Source organism: Macaca thibetana, chromosome 4, assembly GCF_024542745.1.
Source record: "Macaca thibetana thibetana isolate TM-01 chromosome 4, ASM2454274v1, whole genome shotgun sequence".
In the NCBI taxonomy this organism is placed as follows: domain Eukaryota; kingdom Metazoa; phylum Chordata; class Mammalia; order Primates; family Cercopithecidae; genus Macaca; species Macaca thibetana.
Window position 1 is genome coordinate 141966155 of NC_065581.1, and position 27123 is coordinate 141993277.

At 33.6% G+C, this 27123-nt stretch overlaps 1 protein-coding gene across 20 annotated transcripts in view; it reads left to right on the forward strand.

Annotated features, from left to right (window-relative positions):
• TRDN (triadin) overlaps positions 1–27123 on the forward strand; it is a 407680-nt gene that overhangs the window by 255836 nt on the left and 124721 nt on the right. For all 20 annotated transcript variants that reach the window (XM_050788685.1, XM_050788686.1, XM_050788691.1 and 17 more), the window contains 2 exons: positions 1114–1161; positions 14770–14817. In XM_050788685.1, coding sequence (XP_050644642.1) covers positions 1114–1161; positions 14770–14817 — 96 coding nt within the window. The remainder of the gene's footprint in view (positions 1–1113; positions 1162–14769; positions 14818–27123) is intronic.

Genomic DNA, 27123 nt, shown 5'->3' on the forward strand with positions numbered 1-27123 from the left:
ATAAAATGAGTAAATTAGACTTCGTGAAAATTCACGAGCTTATTATTATTATTATTATTATTATTATTATTATTTTGCTGTGGACTAGAGAAAACTTTGACTTTAACTAGTTTTGATTTGTGGTCCAATATTCTGTCCTAGCACCAACATTTCAGATTATGACTTCAGGGCAGCTCTCATATCTTCCACTCTTAGTATTTAGAGAAACCAAAAGACCATTTTTTCTTATTTTTATTCTCTTTGTCTCTCTTGAAGAAATATTCAAACGAAATTTTCTATAATATTACAGCTAATATTTTACAATGTAAAACTAATTCATTGAGGTCAAATATTGTTTGCTTGCAATCGGTATTAAACAACTTTTAATTAAAAGCAGACTCAATCATAATTAAAAGCTAAACAAACAAAGAAGCCCTTTCAAATGCTCTTCCCTATAATTCATATGTAACTTAAAATTTGTAGACTATGGCCAGGAGTGGTGGCTCACGCCTGTAATCCCAGCACTTTGGGAGGCCGAGGCAGGTAGATCACCTGAGGTCAGGAGTTTGAGACCAGCCTGGCCAACATGGTGAAACCCCGTCTCTACTAAAAATACAAAAATTAGCCAGGCATGGTGGCTGGCGGTTGTAGTCCCAGCTACTGGGGAGGCTAGGGCAGGGGAATTGCTTGAACCTGGGAGGGAGAGGTTTCAATGAGTCGAAGTCGTGCCACTGCACTCCAGCCTGGGCAACAAGAGTGAATCTCCATTTAAAAAAAAAAAAAAAAAAAGGTAGACTAATAAATTAGTGTCCCATTGTATTGAATGTGGCCTTAATTTTGAGCACCATTGATCTAAACTCTATGGAATAGGACACTTTCTTTTATGGTCACTACCTACATTTTTAAGATAATAATGTTGCACCTTGGAAGAGAATTTCTTTATTGCTATTTAAGGAAGTTTATTAACTGAAAAAACAAATAAGCACTTTGTATTTTGGCTTTCTCTACAGCTTGTTTTGCTCTCGTGTGCAACATACATTTTATCTTTTGTTTAGTTTTATTCTCAATAGTATAAAATATGAATTTCGCATCACTAATATCCACTTCTCATTCCTTTAATATCTGAACTTGCAGAAACTGAACGAGTCAAAGAGGAGGTTGGTGCTGTTTCAAGTAAAAAAGGTAAATGCAGCTTAAAGATAAAGATGTCATGACTCTAACTTATTTCTGCTAAGGTTTCTAACAATGTATTGTTTTGTGCTTAGAGAAGAGCTCTATTTGTTGATTTTACTAGTTTGTTGATATAGAAACAAACCTATTTTGCACAAGATTTTATCGTTACTGTTCTAAAGCAAAAACGTGTGATTCCTTTAGGACCATAAATTAAAGCTAGTTATGCTAGTCAAATTGCAAGTTAATTTTGAAAAATTATAGAAATGTAACTGTTTAAACTCCATAGGATCCCCATCATCTGGAGAGCATTCGAGTGCAACATACTGCCTTAAGAGATTAGGAATCGAATAAATGAAACTTTAACTGAAAGTACTCACATGAACAAAATTCACTTTGTTCAAGAATGGTATAAAAATATGAAATGTATTATGTGAGATGGTGACTTGGAAACATTTTGCTTTAAGAAATACATTGGGAAGTCTGAAATGAAATCAGTAATGTAGCCAATGTCTTTGGAAGTATAGCAAGAGACAATTTAATAAGCCTATCCTCAAAATACACTTATGCATACACACACACAAACCTACACACATACCCTTACACACATACCCCATTAAAACCACGTCACAGGTTCTCCTAAAAGACTATTTTATTTCACATGCTTTATAAAGAAAACATATAACAGGATTGTAGGGAACTATAAAATATATATGACACATATTCACATACTCAATCCCAAACAATGTATACATATGAATATAAATGAATATAGGAATGTAACTCAATATCTAATATAAATTTATGTTTCTTAATAAATACAATATAAATTAATGTTATTATATAAATTAATTTATTGATTATTTTATATATACATATATCTCTATGAGAAAGCAACAAAGATTAGATAGTGAATTCTTTAAGAAAAATATGAACTGTATTTGAAAGTAATAATTAGAAGCAATTAAGTTACTGATATTAATAGATGCTCTCTTTCAAATACAACTCTATTGCTCTGAATTCACAGTAGATAGGGATAAAATCTGTTTCCTAGTCATCTCTTTTTCTTATAATCTAATATTTGTGATGTCAATTTTTAACTAGGTGATCATGATACATCTTTCATTGACATCATTTGTACTGTAAATGGCAGAGTAATTTATTTATCAGCGGTTCTTATTATATGGTGTCATATTCTGGAATCGACATTGCTCATTGGTATTAAGTGAAATGTGGGTTAAACTTGTTTGCTTCAAAAAGAGTAACTGTAGTAACAAGAAAAAACTGAGTCTTAATATAGAGTCAGAGAAAATCACTAACCTAGACATAGATGCAGAGTTCATGGGCCCAGTAAGTGGACTTAAGGCAACAACACTGATTTATGTTGAAAGAAGAACAGAAGTGTGGCCAACTTATGTTCAAAATTTAGACAAGGCTAAAAGCAACAAATGTCCAAACAGCAGAAGATAGATTTCTTTTGGAGTAAGATTTTATTTTTATTTTATTATTAGTATTTTTTTAATTTTTTGAGACAGAGTCTTGCTCTGTCACCAGGCTGGAGTGCAGTGGCTCACTGCAACCTCTGCCTCCCAGGTTCAAGCAATTCTCCTGCCCCAGCCTCCTGAGTAGCTGGGATCACAGGCACGCACCATCACGCCCAGCTAATATTTGTATTTTTAGTAGAGACAGAGTTTCACCATATTGGCCAGGGTGGTCTCAATCTCTTAACATTGTGATCTGCTCACCTCAGCCTCTCAAAGTGTTGGAATTACAGGAGTGAGCCACCATGTCCAGCTGGAATTAGATTTTATATTCAGAGCCTTAGTGAATCCATGTTGTGGAAGACAGTCTGGAGACACAGTTAAGAAGCGAAGATTGAACTCCTAGTAGCTGATCCGTAGACTCTGCACTCTGTGTCACTGGGAGCCTGGATATTGTTAGAAGAAAACCCTTGGCCAAATTATATTTAACAGTGCTTAATTGAGCAAAAAATGATTCATGAATTGGGCAGCTTCCTGAGCTAGAGTAGTCTCAGAGAAACTTCAGCATAGCCCCATGGTGGAAGGATTTCTGCACAAAACAAGGAACATAACATACAGAAAAAGAAAGTGAGATACAGAAACAGCTAGATTGGTTACAGCTTGACGTTTGCTCTTTTTGGACACAGTTTGAACAACTGGTCCTCTTTGGTTGGCCAAAACTTGGTGATTAGCACAAGAGTAGATTACAGCCTGTTTCTACCTCCATTTGGGTTCACTATGTACAGAGAAACCTCTAGGTCAAACACAAAATAAGGAGGCAACTTCAGGCTAGGCTTGATTGAACAGTATTTAGGGTAGAAATACAAGCTCACATAGTATGGGCTTCAATCAGGACAAATTGGAGTTAGCAGAGAGACAGAATTGAAATTGAACCATCAATTAGTGAGCTCACCAAGAGTCCTCAACCAAAAGTGCTCACTGAAAGAGTATGGCCAAACATTTTGGTTGGGGTTAAGTAGACTTGCTTGTCAGGCTTGGAGGGAAGTGAAAGGAAATAAATTATCTATCTATTCACATACATTGTTGACATCAACTACTTTGCTTATAGTTGATTATAGATATTATACCCCAATTCTCAATTTAAATATAATTCTACATACTGAGTTTATTTTCAACTACAGAATGAACAGAAGTAAGTGTTCTTTTCAAAGTGACATAACTGTTTTAAAACTCATGAAGGGTTTTACCAATTTGACAAATTACAAACAAAAATCAAAGGAGACTTTTCTCATTTGTCAAGTAACTTGTTCATCTCCTACCTCTCACTGACAATCAGCCGTGCGTGAAAAAAAATATTGTTCTCATCACGTATTTACTACCCAAGCCCCAAATTCCACAATACTTAGCATACTTTACAACTTGTCCACCTCTAGCCTTTCACATGTAAGTAGAAGAAGAAAGTAATTTTTTTGGTTTTTAAGGTATTAAAAAATTGTTCTAAATCGAGGCTTAAACTAGGAACTGTGTGCAATGTTAAGTGGTAATTACTAATTTTGTAATTGTTTTAAAGTTCTTGAAGATGAAGAATAATATTTTAAGGTGTTAACTGTAATGTGTCTATTTATACGTAGCATAAATTGCCTTATCTCAACCCTACTTTTACGTCATATTTTATTTGGAGATATATAGTATTTAATCATTAATATAATATCAGTTTGCTAATTTATTTTGATTTTCACCTTGCAGTTTTCTAATCATTTTCATATTTACTCACCATATATTTATGGGTTATATATTATATGAAAAATCAAGAAAAATTATAAATGTTAATATTGTTCTTGAGTTATTTAAAATACTAAAAATATGAGAATCTTTATTAAGTCACTAAGTTGGCCTGAAGTTTTACCATCAATGAAAGTTTCTTGTATTACCATATTTCAAGGTTGAAAGCCATCAGGCTAGAGATACAAATACAGATAAAGTTCTACCCAAAGTTTAAAAATTAATTTTACCTGGGGAAAAGACAATGTTTAGGGCATAAGATGACTTTAGAGTTAAGCCTTAAATAAGAGATGGGGTTTTGCTATGTAAATAAGTTAGAAAAAAAATATCCTGGGCATAGATTTCAGAGCAAGGCAACGTGATACAAATTTGTAGTATGCATATGAGGAACAGCAGTAATCTCAAGACCATTGTAGGAATTAATATAACCTGGGCTAAGAATGCAGTAAAAGGGCCTTATTTTAAAATTGGACTTGATTCCATGGGCAATTAGGGGGGTGGTGAAAAATTGTAAGTATATAAATAACACTCAAACGTATGCTTTAGGAAGAGTAACTCATAAAGGAAAATTTTGAAATAGGCAGATTAGGAAGATTCTCAACAATGTAGTGACCTGTGTTAGGACCTGGACTAGGGCATTAGTTATGAGATTGGAAGGGAGAGAAATTTCGTTAGCACTAATAAAGAAGTAGATGCAGTGGAATTTCATAACTGATGATAAGCTTTGGGAGGGAAGAAAATAAAAATAATGACAATAGCCTTCTTCAGACTGGCTGCTAGAAGAATATTGTTAATATTCTTAATAACAATGAAAAAGAAAAGCGAAAGAATTTGAAGAGGAAAGGCAAGATTAATTTTAGATAAATTTAAGTCAAAGTGCTAGTAGCACATGAAGGTAGCATCACATAGGTAGTTCTGGAAGTAAAACTAGAGCTCCAGACAACGATAAGCTGGAGATGGACACATGGGTGCCCTTTGCGTGGAGGTAATTGAGCTTGTCGCAGTGAGATAAGGCAACACTTATATTCGCATTTGTTTGGGGAAAGAACAAGGAGAAATATAAAAGCAGACTAAAATAACTTCAGTAACTGCAGAAAAAAAAAGCTTTCAATAGAAAAGTGGTGGTCATGGGATTTGTCAGGTACATAATATATTAATAATTTTCAATACAGAATTCTCAGGGGAGTGACACTCAAAAAACTAAAAGAGTGACAAATTGAATGAGGAAAGAGGGAGTGAAGTATATGAGAAATGATGATGAAGATTGTTGGCTGGGAATAAAAAATAGGATAGTAGCTGGTGTTTTTATTTAACCTATATCCATCTCTCTCTCTCTTTTTTCTATTATACTTTAAGTTCTGGGGCACATGTACAGAACGTGCAGTTTTATTACGTGGGTGTACATGTGCCATGGTGGTTTGCTGAACCCATCAACCCGTCATCTACATTAGGTGTTTCTCCTAACGCTATCCCTCCCTTTGTCCCCCACCCACCAACAGGCCCTGGCGTGTGGTGTTCCCCTCCCTGTGTCCATATGTTCTCACTGTTAAACTCCCACTTATGAGTGACAACATGAGGTGTTTGGTTTTCTGTTCCTGTGTTAGTTTGCTGAGAATGATGGTTTCCACCTTCATCCATGTCTCTACAAAGGACATGAACTCATCTTTTTTTATGGCTGCATAGTATTCCATGGTGTTCAACCATTGTGGAAGACAGTGTGGCAATTCCTCAAGGATCTAGAATGAGAAATACCATTTGACCCAGCAATCCCATTACTGGGTATATATACCTAAAGGATTATAAACCATTCTACTATAAAGACACATGCACACATATGTTTATTGTGGCACTATTCACAATAGCAAAGACTTGGAACCAAACCAAATGCCCATCAATGATAGACTGGATAAAGAAAATGTGGCACATATCCATCTCTCTTTTAGTCTCAGAGGTAGTGTTTCTCCTTCCCTTCAAGACCAGTTTCTCCAGTTTTTCCTTCCAAATCAGTTATCCATCCCATTTTCTGGCATCCTCCTCTTTCTTGTTACTGGCATTGTTCCTCATCTTGGAAATGTTTTTTCCCTGATTCAAAATTATTTCATTTCCTTGATTTACATCTTTCTCTCTCTCTGTGTCTCTCTCTCTGTCTCTCTACCATTTTATCTCCTTCCCATGTTAGCCAGCTTTCTGAATGCTGGAGTCCTAGTGCTGCCTCTGGCCTTCTACAAAGACTAAGCTCCTGCCCCTGCCATGCCACTGAAGCTCCAGCCAGTGCTGATGACATCATCATTGCTAAGCCAACAGAACCCTTCCATCCTCATGTTACTAGATTTCTCATTGCATTTATTACTTTGTCTCTTCTCCAAACTTCTCTGTTGTTAGGTTACCATGACAGTATAGTCTGCTGGTTCTCTCCATATAGTTGGCCTTTATTTCCGGCTTCTTTGTGTTTTTTCTTTCATTTGTTGCCTGGTACTTGTTGGTGTTCCTCATAATTCATTATTAATCCTCTGAACTTCTCATTCTGTACCATTTTCTTTTGAGATATATCTGCTTTCAAAGTTGAAACTCTGCCCTATATCACGAAGTTTTTTCAATCCTGTGTCCCCATCTCACAGTTTTATGTGAATTTCAGGCTCGTATGTTCAACTGCCCAATAAATACCTTCAAATCACCTTCCCAATAGTTAATGCATGCTGGGCTTAATACCTAGGTGATAGGTTGATAGGTGCAGCAAACCACCATGGCACACGTTTACATATGTAACAAACCTGCACTTCCTGCACTTCTATCCCGGAACTTAAAATAAAACTAACACTTAAAAAAAAAAAAATTCCCCTTCACGGCCAGGCGCAGTGGCTTATGCCTGTAATCCCAGCACCTTGGGAGGCTGAGGCGGGCGGATCACGAGGTCAGGAGATAGAGACCATCCTGGCTAACACGGTGAAACCCCGTCTCTACTAAAAATACAAAAAAAATTAGCCAGGTGTGGTGACGGGCGCCTGTAGTCCCAGCTACTTGGGAGGCTGAGGCAGGAGAATGGCGTGAACCCAGGAGGTGGAGCTTGCAGTGAGCCGAGATCACACCGCTGCACACCAGCCTGGGAGACAGAGCGAGACTCCATCTCAAAAAAAAAAAAAAAAAAAAAAAAAAAAGAAAAAGAAAAAAAAAATGCCCCTTCACATTCAACCTTTCTTAATCTAAACTCCTCATCTTCTCTTTCCAACTTACTGTTTCTGTTTCTTGAGCATATTTTCTCTTATTTGTAGCCATTACTACCATACTAATTCAAGCCTTCAGTGTCTTCTGCCAGAACAACTGAAATAACCTCATGCTGCCCTCATGTTTTTATTTTTATTCCACTAATATTCATGTAGTAGAACATCCCAATAGCCACAATAATTCAGTCAAACCACAAAACTGAATAAACCGCTTAAAATTTAATACTCTGTTCCCCAGTTTTCCATAAACTAAAATCCAAGCTTGTTAAAATGGCATATAGCATGCCTCAAGAACTGGCTCCTATATCCTTTCCAACTTCATCTTTAGACATGCCTTGTTTTCTATGCTACAACAATCCCATAATGCTATGTTCATAATTCCGAGTATGTTAGAAGACTGTAGGAAGATTGCAGCAGGAAGTGATAGCCTTGTGAACAGGTTAAGTAGTTAACATCACCTGAGAATTGATGAGAAACCTCTCTTTCCTCTTTCCACTATAATATGTATCTGGAGACCAAATTGATGCAATATTTTTTCTTTCATAATTAGTGATTTTTTCCAATGTTTCAGTCAATGACCGCTCCAGGCAGTACCTGTAAAATCTGAATAGATCCTGGACAGTTCTTATATTTCTGGCAGTTTCTTATATCTTGGGAAATAATAGTTCATCATGCTACAGCTGTAGGTCTACCTCTCGGAAGTAATATGTGTCATATGAGAGACACTTCAAACCACTGCACAATATTTTCTTACCACTTCTCACTTCCTCACCACTATTCTAGCATACTTCTCCTCCAGACAAGTCTCACTTCTCCTTTAAAAGTACCTACTAGGGTGGGCACGGTGGCTCACGCCTGTAATCCCAGTGCTTTGGGAGGCCAAGGCAGGTGGATCACCTGAGGTCAGGAGTTCAAGACCAGCCTGACCAACATGGTGAAACCCTGTCTCTACCAAAATAATGATAGTAATAATAATAATAATAATAATAATAATAATAAAATAAGTAAATACAAAAAATTAGCTGGGCGTGGTGGCAGGCACCTGTAATCCTAGCTACTTGGGACACTGAGGTAGGAGAATCGCTTGAACCCAGGAAGCGGAGGTTGCAGTGAGCCAAGATTGTGCCATTGCACTCCAGCCTGGGCAACAAGAGCAAAACTCTATTAAAAAAAAAAAAAAGTACCTGCTAATACTGCTAATAAAGGGCATACATAAGAGCCTCCATGGGTGATATAGCAAAAAAAAGGAGGGATGTCAACTCTATTGGAGATTTGTGTGCTGAAGGAAAATTGTAGGGAAGAATAGTGAAATAAATGCCTGAAACTAAATAAAACCAATGTCCCAGCTCCCAATTTAGCTCAAGAATAGCCCTAATCTGGGCATTACGTTCCAAGTGTGTTAACTGCTTTGTTTCCTTTTCATTAGTTTTGATTTCTGAAGTGTGAAATTCGAATCTATTTTTTCTAAGTAAACTTCTACAAATGTAGAAAAAAGAGAATTTCTTCACTCAGCACTAAAGGATATTCCAGATATCTTGTGGTATAGAAAGAGAAATTGATGACGGTCTTCTTTTGACTCCAGGCAGTTCAAAAATTCACTTACTTAGATGAGCTATTTATTTCTAATGTTTGCTCTTCATAGAATTAGAATTGATGAATTTTACATTGGAACCAGAAATGAAAGGATAAACATTTTATGTGAAATGTCATCTTCTCTGTAGAGATAATCAGCATTTCCAGTGATCTTTTGTGAGCAACAAAAAACATAGTGCTTTAAAGGACTAGCCTCCTCTATTTAATATGTGTGCCAGGAATTATGAACCTATCATTGGAAAGAAAATTTGGTCTTTATAGGTAAGTCACATTACAGTTGTTTTCTGAGAGACATTTACTCTTCAGGGGATTCAATTAAAATAACTAAAAAACACATATTTCCTAAACACACTTATAATGATTATTCTGAATAAAAGAATTATGAATAGGAATACCTACCTATGTGGCTCTTTTATAGTTACAAATGGTCAATGTTTTATTTCCATGTTGATTTGAGACAGAACATTCATAGAATAGACTCAGGCACCACACATCTTACTAGCCTCTTATAGCGTACATTGTAAAGTGTAGCTCTAATTTGGCTTTCAAAGGTTTCTGCATTTGGTCCTATTCTCTAGTTTTAGACTATCCCTTATCTCCTCTCTGGAAATCCTCTGCTCCAACTACACTTCCTCTAGGAACATCTAAGTCTTTCCCACTCCTTTGCCTTTCCTCATGTATCACTGGCTACACTTAAAATCTCCTTTTCCAGGAAAACCACTAACATTGAAACTGATCTCTTTTCTCTCTCAAATGAAAATATTTATTATCAAGACATATCTTTTGTCAAGTGATACATCCAACCACAAAACAAATCTATATTAATTAATTATGTTAGGAACAATGCTAGGTGCTATGGTAAATGTAAGTAATACGTTTCTAAGTATGCTATAAGTCAAAGAAAAAAAGTGGAATTTTGGAGATCTAATGAACAAATGTGTGATAAAATTTATATGCTTTTAGAAACATTCATCAGAAAAGGAAAAAGGATGAATAACAGATAGCTAAGAAGTCAATATTTTTTAATTCATAAAATTAAACCCAAAGAAAGTAGAAGGAAGAGAAATAAATGAAAGAGCAGAAGCTATTAATTTAGAAATCAAATAGTACAACAGGAAAAGTCAAAATATTATCAATAAAATACAATAAAAATTGTGAATGCTTATGAAAATATATTAAGAAAAAAAGAGAAGGTATAAAATATCAATATCAGAAATAAAAAAGATCATCATTATAGATTCTATAGATAATAAGCAAATAAAAAGATTTTCTAATAAACTAAAACATTTTAATAAAATTAAAATTTTAAATTTATAATTGTAATTCTGTTTCCCTCCCTCAATTTTAGCTAGATGGTTTCACTGGTGATTTATTTCAAATATTTAAGAAAAAATTAGCACCAATCTTACATCAAATTTTCCAGAGGATAGAAAAAGAGGTAATATTCTCTCATTATATGGGGTGAGAATGACTTTAATACCAAAACTTAATTAGAGCTATATATATATATATATATATATATATAAAAATATATATAAAATATATATAAATATATATATATAAATATATATATATTTCTTGTGAACCTAGAGGCATAGGTCTAAACAAAATATTAGTGATTAAGTCTGCTAGTACGTATGAAAGACAAAATGCAGTCAGCTTGGCTTAATCTCAGAAATGCAAGCTCAAAAAAATTAAAATACATACAAATTGATGTAATTAGCCAGAGTAAAAGGAAATTATATTCATCATAGTAGATGCATTTGATATAATTCATCACCAGAGTAGAAACTTACTTAACCTGATAAAACATCTGCAAAAACCATTAGCAAGCATCATACCTAATGGAAAAAATTAAAGGTTTTCCGTCTGCTAATCAAAACAAAATAAGGATGTTTGCGATCACCACTTCTATCACACACCATAGTGGGTTTTCCATCCAGTGCAGTAAGATGAGAAAAAGATGTCATAAGTATGCAAATAGAGAAGTAAGAAGTAAAACGCATTATTCACAAATGATATGATTATCCCCTTAAAAAATTCAAAACAATCTATAGAGGAAAATTGCTACAACTGAGTAACTAGCAAGTTTTCTGCATAAACTGTCAAATGAAACATAACTTTGCTTTAGAAATCAAGAGCAAAACTTTGGAAAATAAAGTGAAAGATGACTACGATGCTGTTCTAATATGATAGCATCAAATCCATAAAATACCTCGAGATAAATGTAACAAATTATATATAACATTCTTGAAGATCTCTTACATTTTAACACATTTGTGAAATTAAGGAATACAAAACTCAATGGAAGGATATTTTATTTTCACCAATCAGAAGACTTGATTTTGTAAAGATATCGATTCTCAGATTGATCTATGGATTCATCATAATCCCAGTCAAAATTCTAGCAGATTTCTTGTGGTTGCTATTGTTTTATTTAAATTGATAAGCTGGCTCGATTTTCATATGAAAAAGCAAATGTCTAAGAATAGCCAAGACAATCCTGAACAAGATCAAACTGGAAGGTTTGTAGTAATAGATATTAAGAATTATCTTAAACCTACAGTAGTAATTAAGACTGAGTGGTATCAGTAAGGAAAAAAGTAAACTTTTATCTCACAATGTCATACACAATAATAATTCAGTGGATTGGGTTTCTAAATTTAAATGATTAAAAATTATAATGCTACCAGGAAAAAATGTGGAAAATTTAAAATATAACCATGGTGGAGGCAAATCTTTTTAAATAGAATACAAAAAGCATGAGTGACAAAGGAAAGACTGATAAATTGAATTTAATTACCATTAAAACTCCTGTTAATGTAAGCCAGAATGAAAAAATGTAAGTGGAAGAAGACATTTACAGTATATGTATACATATGTGTGTGTATATATATATATATCTTTAAAAAGACTCATTTAGAATATTACAAATGCATACAAATCAATTTAAAAAACATTAAGAAATTAGGCAATAATCTAAAGAGGCACTCCACAGAAGAAGTTTTCTAAATGCCAATAAGTATATGAGAAGCAGGTGGCATTATTAAGTATCAGGAAAGACTGAAATTAAAGCCAACATGTGATACTACTACATAGAAAGATGATATTTTTCTAAGAGACAATATTAGGACTTGTGCAATTTAAAAGAAAATTATTTTATTTTATTTTATTTTATTGTTACAGTGTAAGGGAAAGATATGAATGAAATTAGCACATCCTTTCCCTACTTAGATTTCTTGTGCTTCCAGAATCCTATTGCTAGTGTCTGAAATTCTGGAGAAGTTTTAGCCATTATCTCTTCAAATATCACTTCTTCCTCACATTCTCTAATCTTTTATTTTATAAGTTCAATTGCATGTATGTTAAGATGAATTATATCTTCTCTAGGTCTGTTAACTTCTTGTATATTTTCCATCTTTTTGTTTCTCTAGGGTGAATTCCAGGCTATTTCTTCAGATATTTATTTCTACATTGCACTTTACTCCTTACCTATGTCTAACTCATCTATGAACAATGTTAATGTTATTTTTGTAGAAATTTTCTTTATTTTTCAAATTTAATTTGCCTTTTAAAGAAAATGTATTTTAGCCCTAAAATAAGATTGGATGAATAAATAGGTGTTAGCTTGTAAAAGTGAGATGATTGTGTTTTAGGCAGAAGTACATAAAATAATAACAGCTTCTATTTACTGTGTTATATGGCCGCCACTGGGCTGATTTTCTTAAATTGTTTTCACTTAGACCTTAAAACAGCCCTCGTAGCACGATCTGTGTTTTTAACATAAAGAGTAAGGCTCAAGGTAAAATAATGTGCACTCATTTTTGCAGCAATTCAGTGGTAAAACTGGACTATACACTCTAAAACATTCATTGCTCCTTCTTCTAGGACATATAATCCATTGGAATAACCAGAATTGTGGTTGCCCTTCAAGGGAATTTGATAATTCCAGGCTAAACTGCATAGTTGTTTTCTGGTAATAAATCTGTTCTGGAAAGTCATCTCAGGAGTATCTTGGTACTTGTGCCTTTATTTCAGCATTAAAGGCCAACTTGCTTAACCCTTTCCACTGTCCTAACCCTAATACTGACTATAATCTAACAAAAACAGGAAAATAAAGAACGTAGCATTCATTGGCATTTACCCTATAATACCTTGTGTTATATAAGATTTCTCTACAGGTGTGATTTGAGAGGTTCATACATATCTATTTGCTTTTTAGTTTAACATTTTCCTTACTTCACAGTCATATGGTTTGCTCTATTTTTGGGTCATAACTGGGTAAAATAATAGGTTACTTTCCTGGAAATATAAGTTATTTTTTCTAACCAGTGCATATTCAATTTTTTGGATATCTTTTTGTTTCAACAGATATAATTAAAAGTGAAATTCACCTCATTTTCTCCCTCTCTCCCTCTCTCCCTCCTTCCTTCTTTCCTTCTTAATTACATTGACTTTTTTGAAAGATCAGGACAGTTACCTTATAGACATTTTGAATTGGTCTGATTATTTCTTCACAATATGGTTTAACATGTTCTGTACATCCTGTATTTGATTAAACTGAAAGCTAAATCTGGCTTAGCTAAATTTCAGTTGGATACTTTGGAAATAATACTTTAGAGATGATACTGTATATGCCACAAGGCACCTCATCAGGAAGCACAAGATGTCTGGATGTCCTGATATGAATGAATGTTTCTAAGTTTCATCGATGGGTTAAGTTGGCTACAGACACATTTCTTCATTTTAAAGTTGTGTTTTTTCCTCTTGCAGTTCTATGTGGGATGATACTTGGGTGCAATAGCAGTAATCAGTTCCTCAGCAATCTTTCATCTAATGGTTGCTAATGAACTCTGAATATTTTCTTGAATTAGTTCTTTCAATGGGGTGCACCAATTCTGAGTGAATAATTTGTACTGTTCTACTCTTCGACTGTCAACTACTGTAAATAGGTAAACAGTGAATACTTCACTGAGAGCAAAACATCTTAGAGAAAGGCTACAGCACCCAGATAATCCTTTTTGGGTTACTGATGATTTGGGATAGTTTCATTTAATATTTAAATGAATCTAAAGCATGACTACACTATTCTTTCAGCTGATTAAACCATGTTAAGTGTGAATTTAAAGGAGCATCTAGTTGACATTTACAAGACACTAAGTGACTCCAGCAATAACCTGGAATGTAAGTAGATTAATCATAGTCCTGTCAAGTGGAATTCTATGTAGAGCTTGTTTATCAAAGCGGAGTGTAAAGGAATAAATCAGATACAATTGTAGAAATGTAGGCAGAAGAATGCAAAGGATTGTCACTTTTTTCTCTAATTCTTTAGATATAAAATCTGGTTTCAATTGCATTATTAGGGAAATGAGAAATGTTTAAGAAGCTTCAAAATAACTTGTGTAAAAGAAAAATTTCGTATTAAAATAACTCCAAAATGCTTTTTTTAAAAAATTTTAATTTAATTTTTTTTTTTTTTTTTTTTGAGCAGAAGCAGTATTTCTGTCTGGAAATCTTCTTTAAACCTTATCTTTGTTTTGCAGCTGTACCTGGAAAGAAGGAAGAGAAAACAACCAAGACAGTGGAGCAAGGTAAAAAAAAATGAAGGAGGTTGACATTATCTTCTTTAGAAAGACAACAGCATGCGGAGGAAAGCACTGGATTCAGACAGGCGGAAGACAATAACTTTTAAGTCTGTTGCTCTTTATCACTGTCCTTGCATGTATTTCTGTGCCAGGGAGAATGTGAGACAGCAATCTGGGTTGGTCTTTCTTTTGTGTAACTAAACTTTGAATATCAGTTCTGAACAGGAAAACTCTACAAACTGCTTAATTACATCAGGAGACATGCTGAAGATTGTTGGGAATAAGACAATGATCCAGGGCAACTGGTAGACATATTCCTATTTGATTTGTGGTTTTAACACCACCTTACTGATCATAATTTGAAAAATAAAGATAGCCCAATCCTATATATGCAACAACTATTTCTATTGCTTGAAAAAATAATATGTAAAAGTTAAAATGAAGAAAACAACAGCAAAAGTAAGTGGAGTATATTATATGACATATTATGCCTTCAACTATTCATTCTCCCAAGAAGTCTGAAATTTCAGTGTTATAAACTATAATGATATAAAATAGTTAATGAATTTTCTTTGTATTTATGTAGCTATATCATAAGTAGATCACTCCAGACTCTGCTTGAGAAAAAATGCTATAGTACACTAAACTTAAAACATTTAAAGTGATGTGGTTTCGCTTAGAGCTCAAGTGTGCTAATAATTTTAATTGTTGTTCCCTCATGTCTTTGCTTTTATATAATAATACTATATTTATTATAATAAATTAAATTAGAACTTGCAATAATTTTGTCAAGAACAAAGTCTAAATGATTTCTCCTTCAAATCTGAGATGCAATTAAATTTATGAAATTCTAATATCAGAAGTTAAGAACTTTTGACATAAATATATCAAGAAAATCCTTCAATCCCTCACATGCCAAATAAATAAACTAAAGTTAAGAATTCAGTTAAGTAAAAAGATTGGTTAAGAATTTATTTCCTTGGGCTTTTCAAAATAAAATCCCATTATAATTGCATGGAAAATGTTTTCCAATTTATTTTGGCTTCTGGGGACTCTGAAATTTTACAATTCAGTAGATGTTTCTGTCGGTTTCTTTCTGAAGAAGAGTGGAATTTTAGTTTCTGAAACATAAAGTGGAAACACTGGATCCTAATTTCAGTGTGTTCAGTCACACACGTTTCTGAGTCTAAATTTATGCTTTAAAAAATAAAGATAATTATCCCTGACCTGCCTATCTGACAAGATGTTGTACAGGTCAAACATGAAAACATATGTGAAAGGATATGAACATTTTTAAACTTCTAGATAAGCATGTAACACATACTTAGGCATTTTTTCTTTTCTTATAAAATCAATTTCAACACAGATGACATAAATTACCAAACTACTTTGATTTCATTGAGTTTATAGCTTTCCCGCTCTAGTATAAAAGTGCTGATTACTCATGAAATTCATAGGTTGTTTTCATAGCCACAGTATATCAAAAGAAAATTGACTAGAATATGAAACACCCACGCTAATAATAGTACCAAACAGACAACTGATTTGAAAATAGATTGTTTCTTTCTTCTTATCATCACATTGGTGTCAGTTTCATTAATTCTATAATGTCTCCTCTAGTGGACAAGAGACTGGAAATGGTTCATAGAGATATGATCTTACTCCTTCAGATGATTTTATAATTTTGTCTACTAAAATCTTCTTTTTTATCTTATCAAAGCTTAGGCTCTTGGATTGTGTGAAAAAGATGAGGTTCTTTCAATGGCTATTTTTATATTGACTTAGTAAATCATTTCAATTTTAAATATTGTATGACAATGGCCTCATAATTTTCAACCATAATCATAGGAAATAATATATTTGGATATTTTGCATATTTTTATGATAGTATATTACTAATAACTGATATGAAAAATAGATATTTTGTGTAGTATGAGAAGTGATAATGACATTCTATAAATTTTCTCATATTATTCTAATAGTTGTGCATAATGCTTTAAGACTTGTATACTTTGCTTTCTTATGTAGTTTTTAGTTATCTTCAGAAGTATAAATAATCTATTACTAGTTTATAATTCATTGAAATACGGTTAAATCCTCCTTAAAGATTTATTTTTATTTATTTGTTTGAACATGTACACTTTATTTAGAAAAATTATATGATTTTTGTAACTCTTAATGGAGTTTAAGTACACTTTGTGATCTAAGTATAATTGTGCATATTGAATCTCTGGACTTAGATACTTATGGATATTCCAGTATCTCAAAATTAAGTTGAAAGTTTTATTACACAATAGCGTAGTATTCAATTCTCTTAACAATTAAAAGTCACTTCGAAAGTCAATTAAGTAGAAACAGGACAAAAAAATATTTTTGGGAAATTAAATAAAATTTGATTGTCTACTAACCATCAAGAATAAATTTTAACATAATTAGTAAACATTTTATTAAGTGTAAAGTTGGAGCCTGTTGATCATAAATGTATCAGAGTTCACTTCACTATAATAAAAGATTCAACTTTGCCTTAAATTAAGGAATGTTTCAAAATTCATAAATAGGCTAATTTGTGTCCACTTGAAGAGTTTCTTTCTTTGCTTTTGATGCTATTCTGTAAACAATGGTTCCCTATGTAATTGTAATAGTGTTTTACATTGTCACAACACCAGGCAAAACCCAAGTGCTATTGCAAGTTTTGTAAATCTGTCACTGTCCTCATCCACCTTATCAGATTCTTCTCTTCTTTGTGTATGCTCTGGTCCTTTTAAAATCTGTGATGTGTACTGATTGTAGGTTTATTCCGTACTTTCAAGTGAATGTTAATAATATCTAAGAGTCATGATTTCCCTGAGAAAATTTTATCCATTTGAATATAATGAATGTTCATATTTCTTGGTGTATCAAAGTTATAACAAAAGAGGGAAACAATTTTTCATTTAAAATCAATGAAGTAAAACAAGATTTAGTTAACACAATTGTATTTAATTATTTGCTTAATATGTATTATAAAATAACTTATTTGCACATGTTGACTAAGTCATGCTGTTGACCCTCAATAAATGTTAAATTATAATAACAATATTATAGATTCCTGTGAATTCTAAACTTTTTGAAAATACTTTGTGCTTTGTTTGTTTAATATTTATTGAGCGCCCACAACTGGCTAGGCGCTGGGGAATGGGTATGAGGGGTATGACATGGGCTTTGGAGAGAAGATGGTCTATCCGAAGGCAATGCATGAAAATGAGCATACTCTCCATGTTCATGTAGTTTATATATTTTCAAGAGAACCATTAGCAACTCAGTTCTCCACTCCACTGTCTCACTTACTCACATAATACATTTTACTTCTTCTTACTCTTATTTTACTTAATATTATGAAAACAATTTATTCTTATAATTATTTTATCTCATTAATGGGAAATTACTTTCTAGTCCTTTTTTTTTTTTTTTTTTTTTTTTTTTTTTTTTTTTTTTTGAGACAGAGTCTCACTCTATCGCCCAGGCAGCTGGAGTGCAGTGGCACTATCTTGGCTCACTGCAAGCTCCACCTCCCAGGTTCACGCCATTCTCCTGCCTCAGCCTCCCAAGTTAGCTGGGACTACAGGTTCCCACCACCTTCCTGGCTAATTTTTTGTATCTTTAGTAGAGACGGGCTTTCACCATGTTAGCCAGGATGGTCTCGATCTCCTGACCTCGTGATCCACCCACCTTGGCCTCCCAAAGTGCTGGGATTACAGGCGTGAGCCACTGCGCCCGGCCTAGTCCCTCCTGTCTTAACTCTTTCCTCCCACTCACCTTATTCCTTTAATAAGAGACAGATCTAAATCCTACTTATCACAGCAGAATAATACATATTCAATGGAAGTTTGTATTGTTACATTAATTTCTTATAGAGGTCTACTTGCTGCCATGCAACATTTGAGTCATGTGATTCAGACATTGGTAGGATAGCCATTCAACACTAAAGAGAATTTCAGCCCCCCAAAATGGGCAATGTGTGTCAACGATGTTTGTGAGGGAATAATCAACTTTATGTGTCCCTTTGACATTCTAGACAAGATTATATAAAATAAATTAGAAATGCATTATAATGTTCACCATACGATACAGCAAGAAAACACTTTTTGAGTTTAAGATTATTGAGCTGCTGTTTTCGTTTTTTATCTATTAATATTTACTTTCACTCTTACTATTATGCTGAAGCCGCAGTGGGTTGTATCTCTTTTTCCCTTAAGAATTTTTAATAGAAAGTATATTACAAGCTGCTACATTACAAAGTTGAGTGGTCAGAGCAAAGATTGTTTCCTGAGAAATTTTGTTTCCTTTTTATTTACTTTTTTCTTTTATTCATGGATTGACTGTCCACTAAAGGCCTATTTATGAAAAGAAAAATGGATTGGTATACACTATCTTAGATAAAGTTCCTTACCATCAATTGCTGTTGCAGATCCTGGAACAAATTAATGAAGTTTAAGTTTCATACTCTAAAATTAAATTGCAGACATAATCTGAAACCATCGGCCCTGTGTAAAAACGCATTGTTATTGTATTCTCATTGTAAATTAAGTCACATATTTCAGGTCAAGTAATTTTAGTAATGAAAATGAACGTTTTATCAATATTTTACACAACATTTACCTGCATCTTAATGACTATTATTACCCCAATTTTTATAGACCGATGATACAGTACAAGCTAGTTGTGAAGCAATGCTTTAAAAATCAAAATTTAACTCAGATCTTGGAATGGCAAAATAGTAGTTAAAAAGTTTTTTGGCTGGGCGCAGTGGCTCACGCCTGTAATCCCAGCACTTTGGGAGGCCGAGTTGGGCAGATCACGAGGTCAGGAAATCGAGACCATCCTGGCTAACACGGTGAAAGTCCGTCTCTACTAAAAATACAAAAAATTAGCTGGGCGTGGTGGCAGGCACCTGAAGTCCCAGCTAATTGGGAGGCTAAGGCGGGAGAATGGCATGAACCCAGGAGGCAGAGCTTGCAGTGAGCCGAGATCGTGCCACTGCACTCCAGCCTGGGCGACAGAGCGAAACTCCGTCTTAAAAAAAAAAAAAAAAAAAGTTTTTCGTCATTATGACCTGAAAATCTGAGTTTTACTTCACTTGATTTTTACACAGAAAGAAAGGGAAAAATTCTTTCCCAAACAAAACATCTACATCCTCATTTCAAGCCTTTACATTACATTCCATCGTCAAAAATTCTTAACTTGGAGTTAGCACTTACAACTTTGGCCTTCAAGGAAGAAGTAATTGATGATAGCCAGTGGCGATTATAAAATACCTGCTTGAACAATAGAGCACAGAGCTATCTGGAAATAACACTTCGGGCTTAGTTTAGCTCTATCAATAATTAGTTCTGTGACTGGGCTACTTATTTGCTTGCATTGCCTTTTTTTAAATAAGCAAATACTATTGCATTAAGCCATCTCTAAAGGACCTTCTATCTTTAATATTGTGCACTTCTCACTTATAAGACATGTTTTCCATGCTCGAGACATTTCCACATCGCCCCCAATGCTGAAGAACAAGCTGTCTTCCGATTGCAAGCACAATCAATCAACAGGAAAGTCCAATTTAGATTATAAAATGAAAATATCTTAAAATATTATTTAAATTTACTAAGCGGACTGATAATATTTAAAGTTTTGCTGATATGTTGCAAAAATGTCTCAGCAACAAGGCATGCTATCGGATGCCAAATTAGATGACATAAAATCCTTTAAGTACGATTGTAAGCATGAGAATTAGTAATAATAGCACACAGGATATAGAAATTATGCCCTTGATACATGCACAAAAATACTATAAAAAATGGAACAAAAGAATATACTGTCTCTGGAGATAGGATAATGCAGATAACAACTGTATATGACTGGTGGTTTCTGATTGTTTTTACAACATGGCAATAATTACTTTGTACTGTAAGTCAGATTTTCACATATTCTGTTAGCAAAATTTTGCAAATTGATACAATGGCAGGAAAAAAAGTTTGGCTTTAGGATATTTAAATCCTTATCACTGGAAGCATATAAATTTAAATTCCTTAGAGGGTACCACAAGTGCCTTTGCTACCAAGCCTCAGTGTGACTTTGTAGCCAAGGCTCACTGCCTCATTATCCCACTTTCTCCATTCAAGAATCCACATTAACTTTCACACTCCATGGTATTCTTATGCTTTTTTTTATGTTTGAAATGCCTTTTTAATTCTTCTTTCATGGCAAATTTTATCAGTTTTTGAATCCATCACAAATGCCAGTGTTTCTGTGAAGTCTTCTTTCATTTTCTCAGGTCGAGTTTGCCAGTCTTTCTGCCATGCACCCAGAGTTCTGAGCCCTCTATCGTTGTATTTAATCTGTCTATGTGGATGCATTACAACACAGTTCGATCTCCACACAGTCTTCTTTGTTCTTCCAGGTCCCAGTAGAAAAGAGACACTCAATAAATATCTATTAAATATAATACGGTTTATATTTTTAAACACAAACTTGTGTCCTCCTTTTATAATATCATTTTCAAGAGAAAGGACTCGAGGGCTCCTGGACTTCTTTATCCACAGGGGAGGCATGCTGTCACTCTGGTAAGCACAACAAAAAGAACAGTTTCCGGTGTGTTGAGAGGGCATTGGCTTTTATTTTACTCCAACCAAACCCTTTTTGAGAGTCTTGGACCTCAATTTTCTTTCTGTGTATATATCCATCGCAAAGATTACAACACAGTTAGTGTGGAGATTTTTTAAAAAGATTAATAAACATCTAAAATATAAAAAATCAAATTCAACAATACATAAAAAGAATTATATATGACCAAGTGGAATTTATTCCAGATATGCAAGTCTGCTTCAACATTTGAAAAGTGTTTAAGTAATCTATAACATCAACAGGCTAAAGAAGGAAAAAACACATGACCTTATGAATAGTAATGGTAAAAGCGTTTGAGGTAATCTAGCACCCATGGTTGAAAACTCTCAGCAAACTAGGAATAGACAGAAAATTCTTAAACTTGATAAATAATTTTTACAAAAATCCTACAGCTAACATTCTATTTAATGGTGCAAAATTAAAAGAGCTCTTGCTGGGGTCAGAAACACGACAAGGATGTTTGCTCTCATACCACTTCATCAACATTATACTGAAAGTTTTAGCGAATGCAACAATATAAGAAAAGGAAATAAATGGTATATAAGTTGGGAGAAAAAATTAAACTGTATTTGTTCAAAGATGACATACTTATTTATGTAGAAAATTCCAAAAACTTCCTGGAACTAATCAGAGAATATGACAAGGTTTCAGAGCACAAAGTTAGTATGCAAAAGTCAATTGCTCTCATATATCAGTAATGAAAAATTTGAATGAACAAGATTAAAAACACAATGATCACTTATATTGTCACCAAAAACATAAACACTTAGGTACATATTTTAAAATTATGTATAAGATCTGTTGGAAGGAAACCACATAAAGAAATAAACAGAAACTAAATAAATTGAGAAATACTCCATATTCATTGATAGAATGACTCAGTACTGTCAAGCTGCCAATTCTTCCTAAATTGAGCTACAGATTTGACACAATTCCAAAAAAATTCTAGCAAGTTATCTTGTGGCTATTGACAAACTAATTCTAAAGTTTATAAGAAAAAGCAAAAGACCCAGAAGAGCCAACACAGCATTGGAAAAGAAGAATTAAATGGCAAACTGACACTACTGAACTTCACAACTTACTGTAAAAATACAATAATCAAGACAGTATGACATTAATGAAAGAATAGACAAATAAATCAATGAAAGAGAAAACAGAACTCAGAAATGCACTCACAAAAATAGAATCAGCTGATCTTTGACGAAGGAGAAATAACAATTCACTGGAGAAAGGATAGACTTTTGAACAAATGGGTGTCAAAACAACCGGACGTCCATAAACAAAAATAAAAAAGACAACAAAAAACCCTCAAAAATAGACTTTACATCCTCCACAAGAAAATTAACTCAAAGTGGATCATAGATCTAAATGTAAAACATGAAACTATAAAACTCCTGGGAAATAACATAGAAGATTTAGGTGTCCTTGTGTTTGGCAATGACATTTTAAATAAAACACCAAAGACACAGTCCATGAAAGAAAAAAATTATAAGTTGGGCTTATAAGATATACAGATGGAAATAAACATATGAAAAGATGTTCAACATAACATATAATTAGATTAAAACAATGAGATACCAATACACACCTATTAGAACAGCTAAAATGCAAAGCACTGACAATACAAAATGCTGGGGAGGATGTAGAGCAACAGAAACTCTCATTCTTTGCTTGCGGAAATGCAAAAAGACAATTTGATAGTTTCTTAGAAAACTAACCTTACTCTCATGATGCAATCCAGCAATTATGCTCCTTGGTGTCTATCCAAATAAGCTGAAAACTTACATATATGCAAAAACCTGCATACGAATGTTTATATCAGCTTTATTCATATTTCCTAAAACTGGGAAGCAACCAAGATGTCCTTCAACAGGTGAACAGATAAATAAATTCTGGTACATTAATACAATGAGATTTTTATTCAGTGTGGAAAATACATGAGCTCTCAAGCCACAAAACTGCATAGAAGAACCTTAAATTATATTTCTAAGTGAAATATGACAATGTGAAGAGTCAACATGTTGTATAATTACAACTGTATAATATTTTGGAAAAGGCAAAACTGTGGGGAAAGTTAAAAACTCAGTGGTTACTAGGGTTTGGGGAGAAGAGAAGGGTGAATAGGTGGAGCACAGAGAATTTTTAGGATAATGAAATTATTCTGAATGAAACTGCAATGGCAGATACGTGTCATTATACTTTTGTCAAAATCTATAAGAAGTATAAAACTAAGAGTGAACCCTAGTGTAAACTATGGACTTTGGTTGATAATGATGTATCAATATTGCTTCTTGGATCGTAATAAATGTACCACACTCTTGAGGGATACTGATGGTGATAGAGCCTAAGTGTGCTTGAAGAGGGTGTCTTAGTTTGGGCTGCTATAACAAACTGCCATAGACTGGGTGGCTTACAAACAACAAAAATTTATTTCTCACAAATCAGGCTGCTAGAACGGTGATGTGCTGTGAGAGCCCTCTTCTGGATTGCAGACTGCTGTCTTTTTGTATCCTGACATACAAAAAGAGGGCAAGAGAGCTCTCTGGGGTTCCTTTTATTTTTCTAAGGCCACTAATTTTATTAATGAGGGTTCCACGCTGATGACCTAATTATCTCACAGAGGTGCCACCTCCTAATACCATCACATTGGGAGTAGGATTTCAACATATGAATTTTGAAGGGACACATTCAGATTGTTACAGAAAGAATGTACAGGAACTCTGCACTTTCTGATTAGTTTTGCTGTAATCATAAATCTGCTTCAAAAATTAAGGTCTATTAATTTTTTTAAGTGCATGGAAATCTTGAAGAATTAGTCCAGTTCACTAAGTTAATTTTGAAGTATATTTTGAAATTCTATACAATGAGTAGCAGAAAGATACATTAAAAGTCTCCTTTATTTTGATTATATTAATAATTATTCAGTTAACATTTTTTCTTATATTCAATTATATTTCTTCAACTCTTCAATATATGTCATTTTATAAATTAAGTTTCATTTTGAACAGTTACACTACAATGATAATGATTCTTTTTTTTTTTTTTTTTTTTGAGACGGAGTCTCGCTGTGTCTCCCAGGCTGGAGTGCAGTGGCGTGATCTCGGCTCACTGCAAGCTCCACCTCCCGGGTTCACGTCATTCTCCCGCCTCAGCCTCCCAAGTAGCGGAGACTACAGGCGCCCGCCACCACGCCCGGCTAGTTTTTTTTTTTGTATTTTTATTAGAGACGGGGTTTCACCATGTTAGCCAGGATAGTCTCGATCTCCTGACCTCGTGATCCACCCGCCTCGGCCTCCCAAAGTGCTGGGATTACAGGCTTGAGCCACCGCGCCCGGCCGATAATGATTCTTGAGATCCCACATAAATGTGTTTTAGGACAGGATTTCTATTTTAAAAATTTCAAAAGACAATATAGAATATGTATAATGAATAATATTGTTATAGAAATAAAGAATGTATTATATCTTAAATGAATGGATTATCAGAGGTTATTACAAAAAAATAAATGGTCATAAATGTGTAAATATGTGTATGAGATTACTGAACTTTGGAAAGTCACTCAAAATTTCTTAGACAACAAAAAAATAAAATGTGAGGTAAACATTAGATTTAAATATACATAATTTTCATTTTTTGTCCAGGAAAACTATCAGATATTGGCCATTTCATTGTATTTGACATTTTTGCCAGACTAGGATTACGAATTGGAAAATAGCTAATCATGAAAGATGCTTATAATGATGATCAGGCTACTGTGTAAAGATTTGACGAGAAGTTTCCTGATAAAATGTGATTGGCACAAAATTTAGCAAATTTATTAACTCATTCAACAAATAGTTGTGGAATTTCTAGTATGTGTTAGACTACCTAGTTCCTGCTTCAGATATATTGTTTACAAGACTGTGGCAGGCTGGCAATCATAAAGAACATTGATGTTATCTGGTGATTCAAATGTACACCCTGTTCGCTTTTAGGGACAATTTGTGGTGATATCTACTCTATAATCCAGGAAGCTCCCAGAGGCATAGTGTAGCAGTTTAACACTAACTTTGTCATCTCATAGCCTGGATTCAAATTTTCCATTGGTAATTTACTAGCTGTGACCTTGGGCAAGTTATTTACCTCTTAGCTTCAGGTAAAAGATCTATAAAATTATGGATAACACCTACCTCATTGGAGACAAGTGAGAAGTTAAAGCGATCTTATGTTAAAAATGCCTAACTACACAAAATAATGCTTCATCATTATACGTGGATACCAGAATTTCCTTGAGCCCTGCCCTCAAGGAAATTACATTATTGTAATAAAGTTATTATCTTAATTTAAACACGGAAACTTTGACATCTTAAAATGACGAAACTCCACTAGAAAAATTTCATGACTAATAAAGTTTTCTTTGAAAAAGTCTTCTTTAGTGGTTCAGTAGCTAACCCTGTCGCTAAGATATCCTAGTTCATCTCATCTACCCAACATTAAAATAGAAGTTAACAGAATGCATATCTAATTTCTTATCAAATAAAGGAGGGCTAATTTTATGTTTTTGTATCTTTACATACTGCTGATCTTTCTGAAAGAGCTGGATAGAGATGAACTAAAGTGCACCCTACCAATTTTGATTAGTAGTCAGATTATTAAGGCGCATAAGGATCAGAATATCAAAGTGTGTATATATGAATATTCAATGCTTGCAGCCAAGCTACACAGCCTCAAAACCAAGTAATTATGAAATTGAACCAGAATTTAGTCAAAGAAAAAGGATATTCAGATTGTTTCAAGAGAAGTCACTCAGCTAAGGTAATTTGAAGAACTATACTAATATAAGGAAGGGCTTATCAAAAAGACTAGAATACTAAGACTACTGCATAAGACTGTTATTTTGCCTTCTTATGCCATTGTATATGTCACCATTTTAACATGCCGATACAGCCCAGCTTGTCTAGAGTATACAAGTGTAATTGAAGGAAGCTCTTCAAAGAAGTATTTACAAAGTGTTATATAGTATTTTCTAGTTGATGCTTTTGGAATTCATTTATTCTCCATCCCCCCAATCTGTTAAATATATAACTTAAATTTGAGAGAATAGTCTAATTTCCCTTATTTACAATTTCTTGAGGAAGATCTTCCCATAGTCTTCACGTACTGACAACACTGTTCAGATGTCATTCAAGAAAATGTTATATTATGCTTTTGAATTGGTTTGTCCAGTTAGAGATAGAGGATTACATAGGTTGCAAAATTTTATTCTTTTTAAATAAAACACAAAGACTATGAAATAAATAAAATGAAGTTTCCAAGTTTAAAAACATAGCCATGTATAGATATAATTCAACTGGAAATGCTGTAAGGATTTTAAAACACATATTCAGGAAAAATAAGTAAAATGTTAAAAAAATAGAGGTACCAAGTTCTTTAGCCCATAGAATACAGAACAGTTAAATGTATCATTATACAAAGTTAAAGATGGTGTCCTGACCAAGTTATCTCTAATTACAAAGTTAATGAACAGTGTCTCCAGTAAAATTAGTCTGTTATATGTTTCAGAAGAATTCAAAATTACTGTTACATAAAGCATCAATATATTATTATTTCCTTCATGATAATTATAAACACAGTATTTTAAACCATTTAGGCGACTTGAAAATTATGTCTCTGTATTTACTT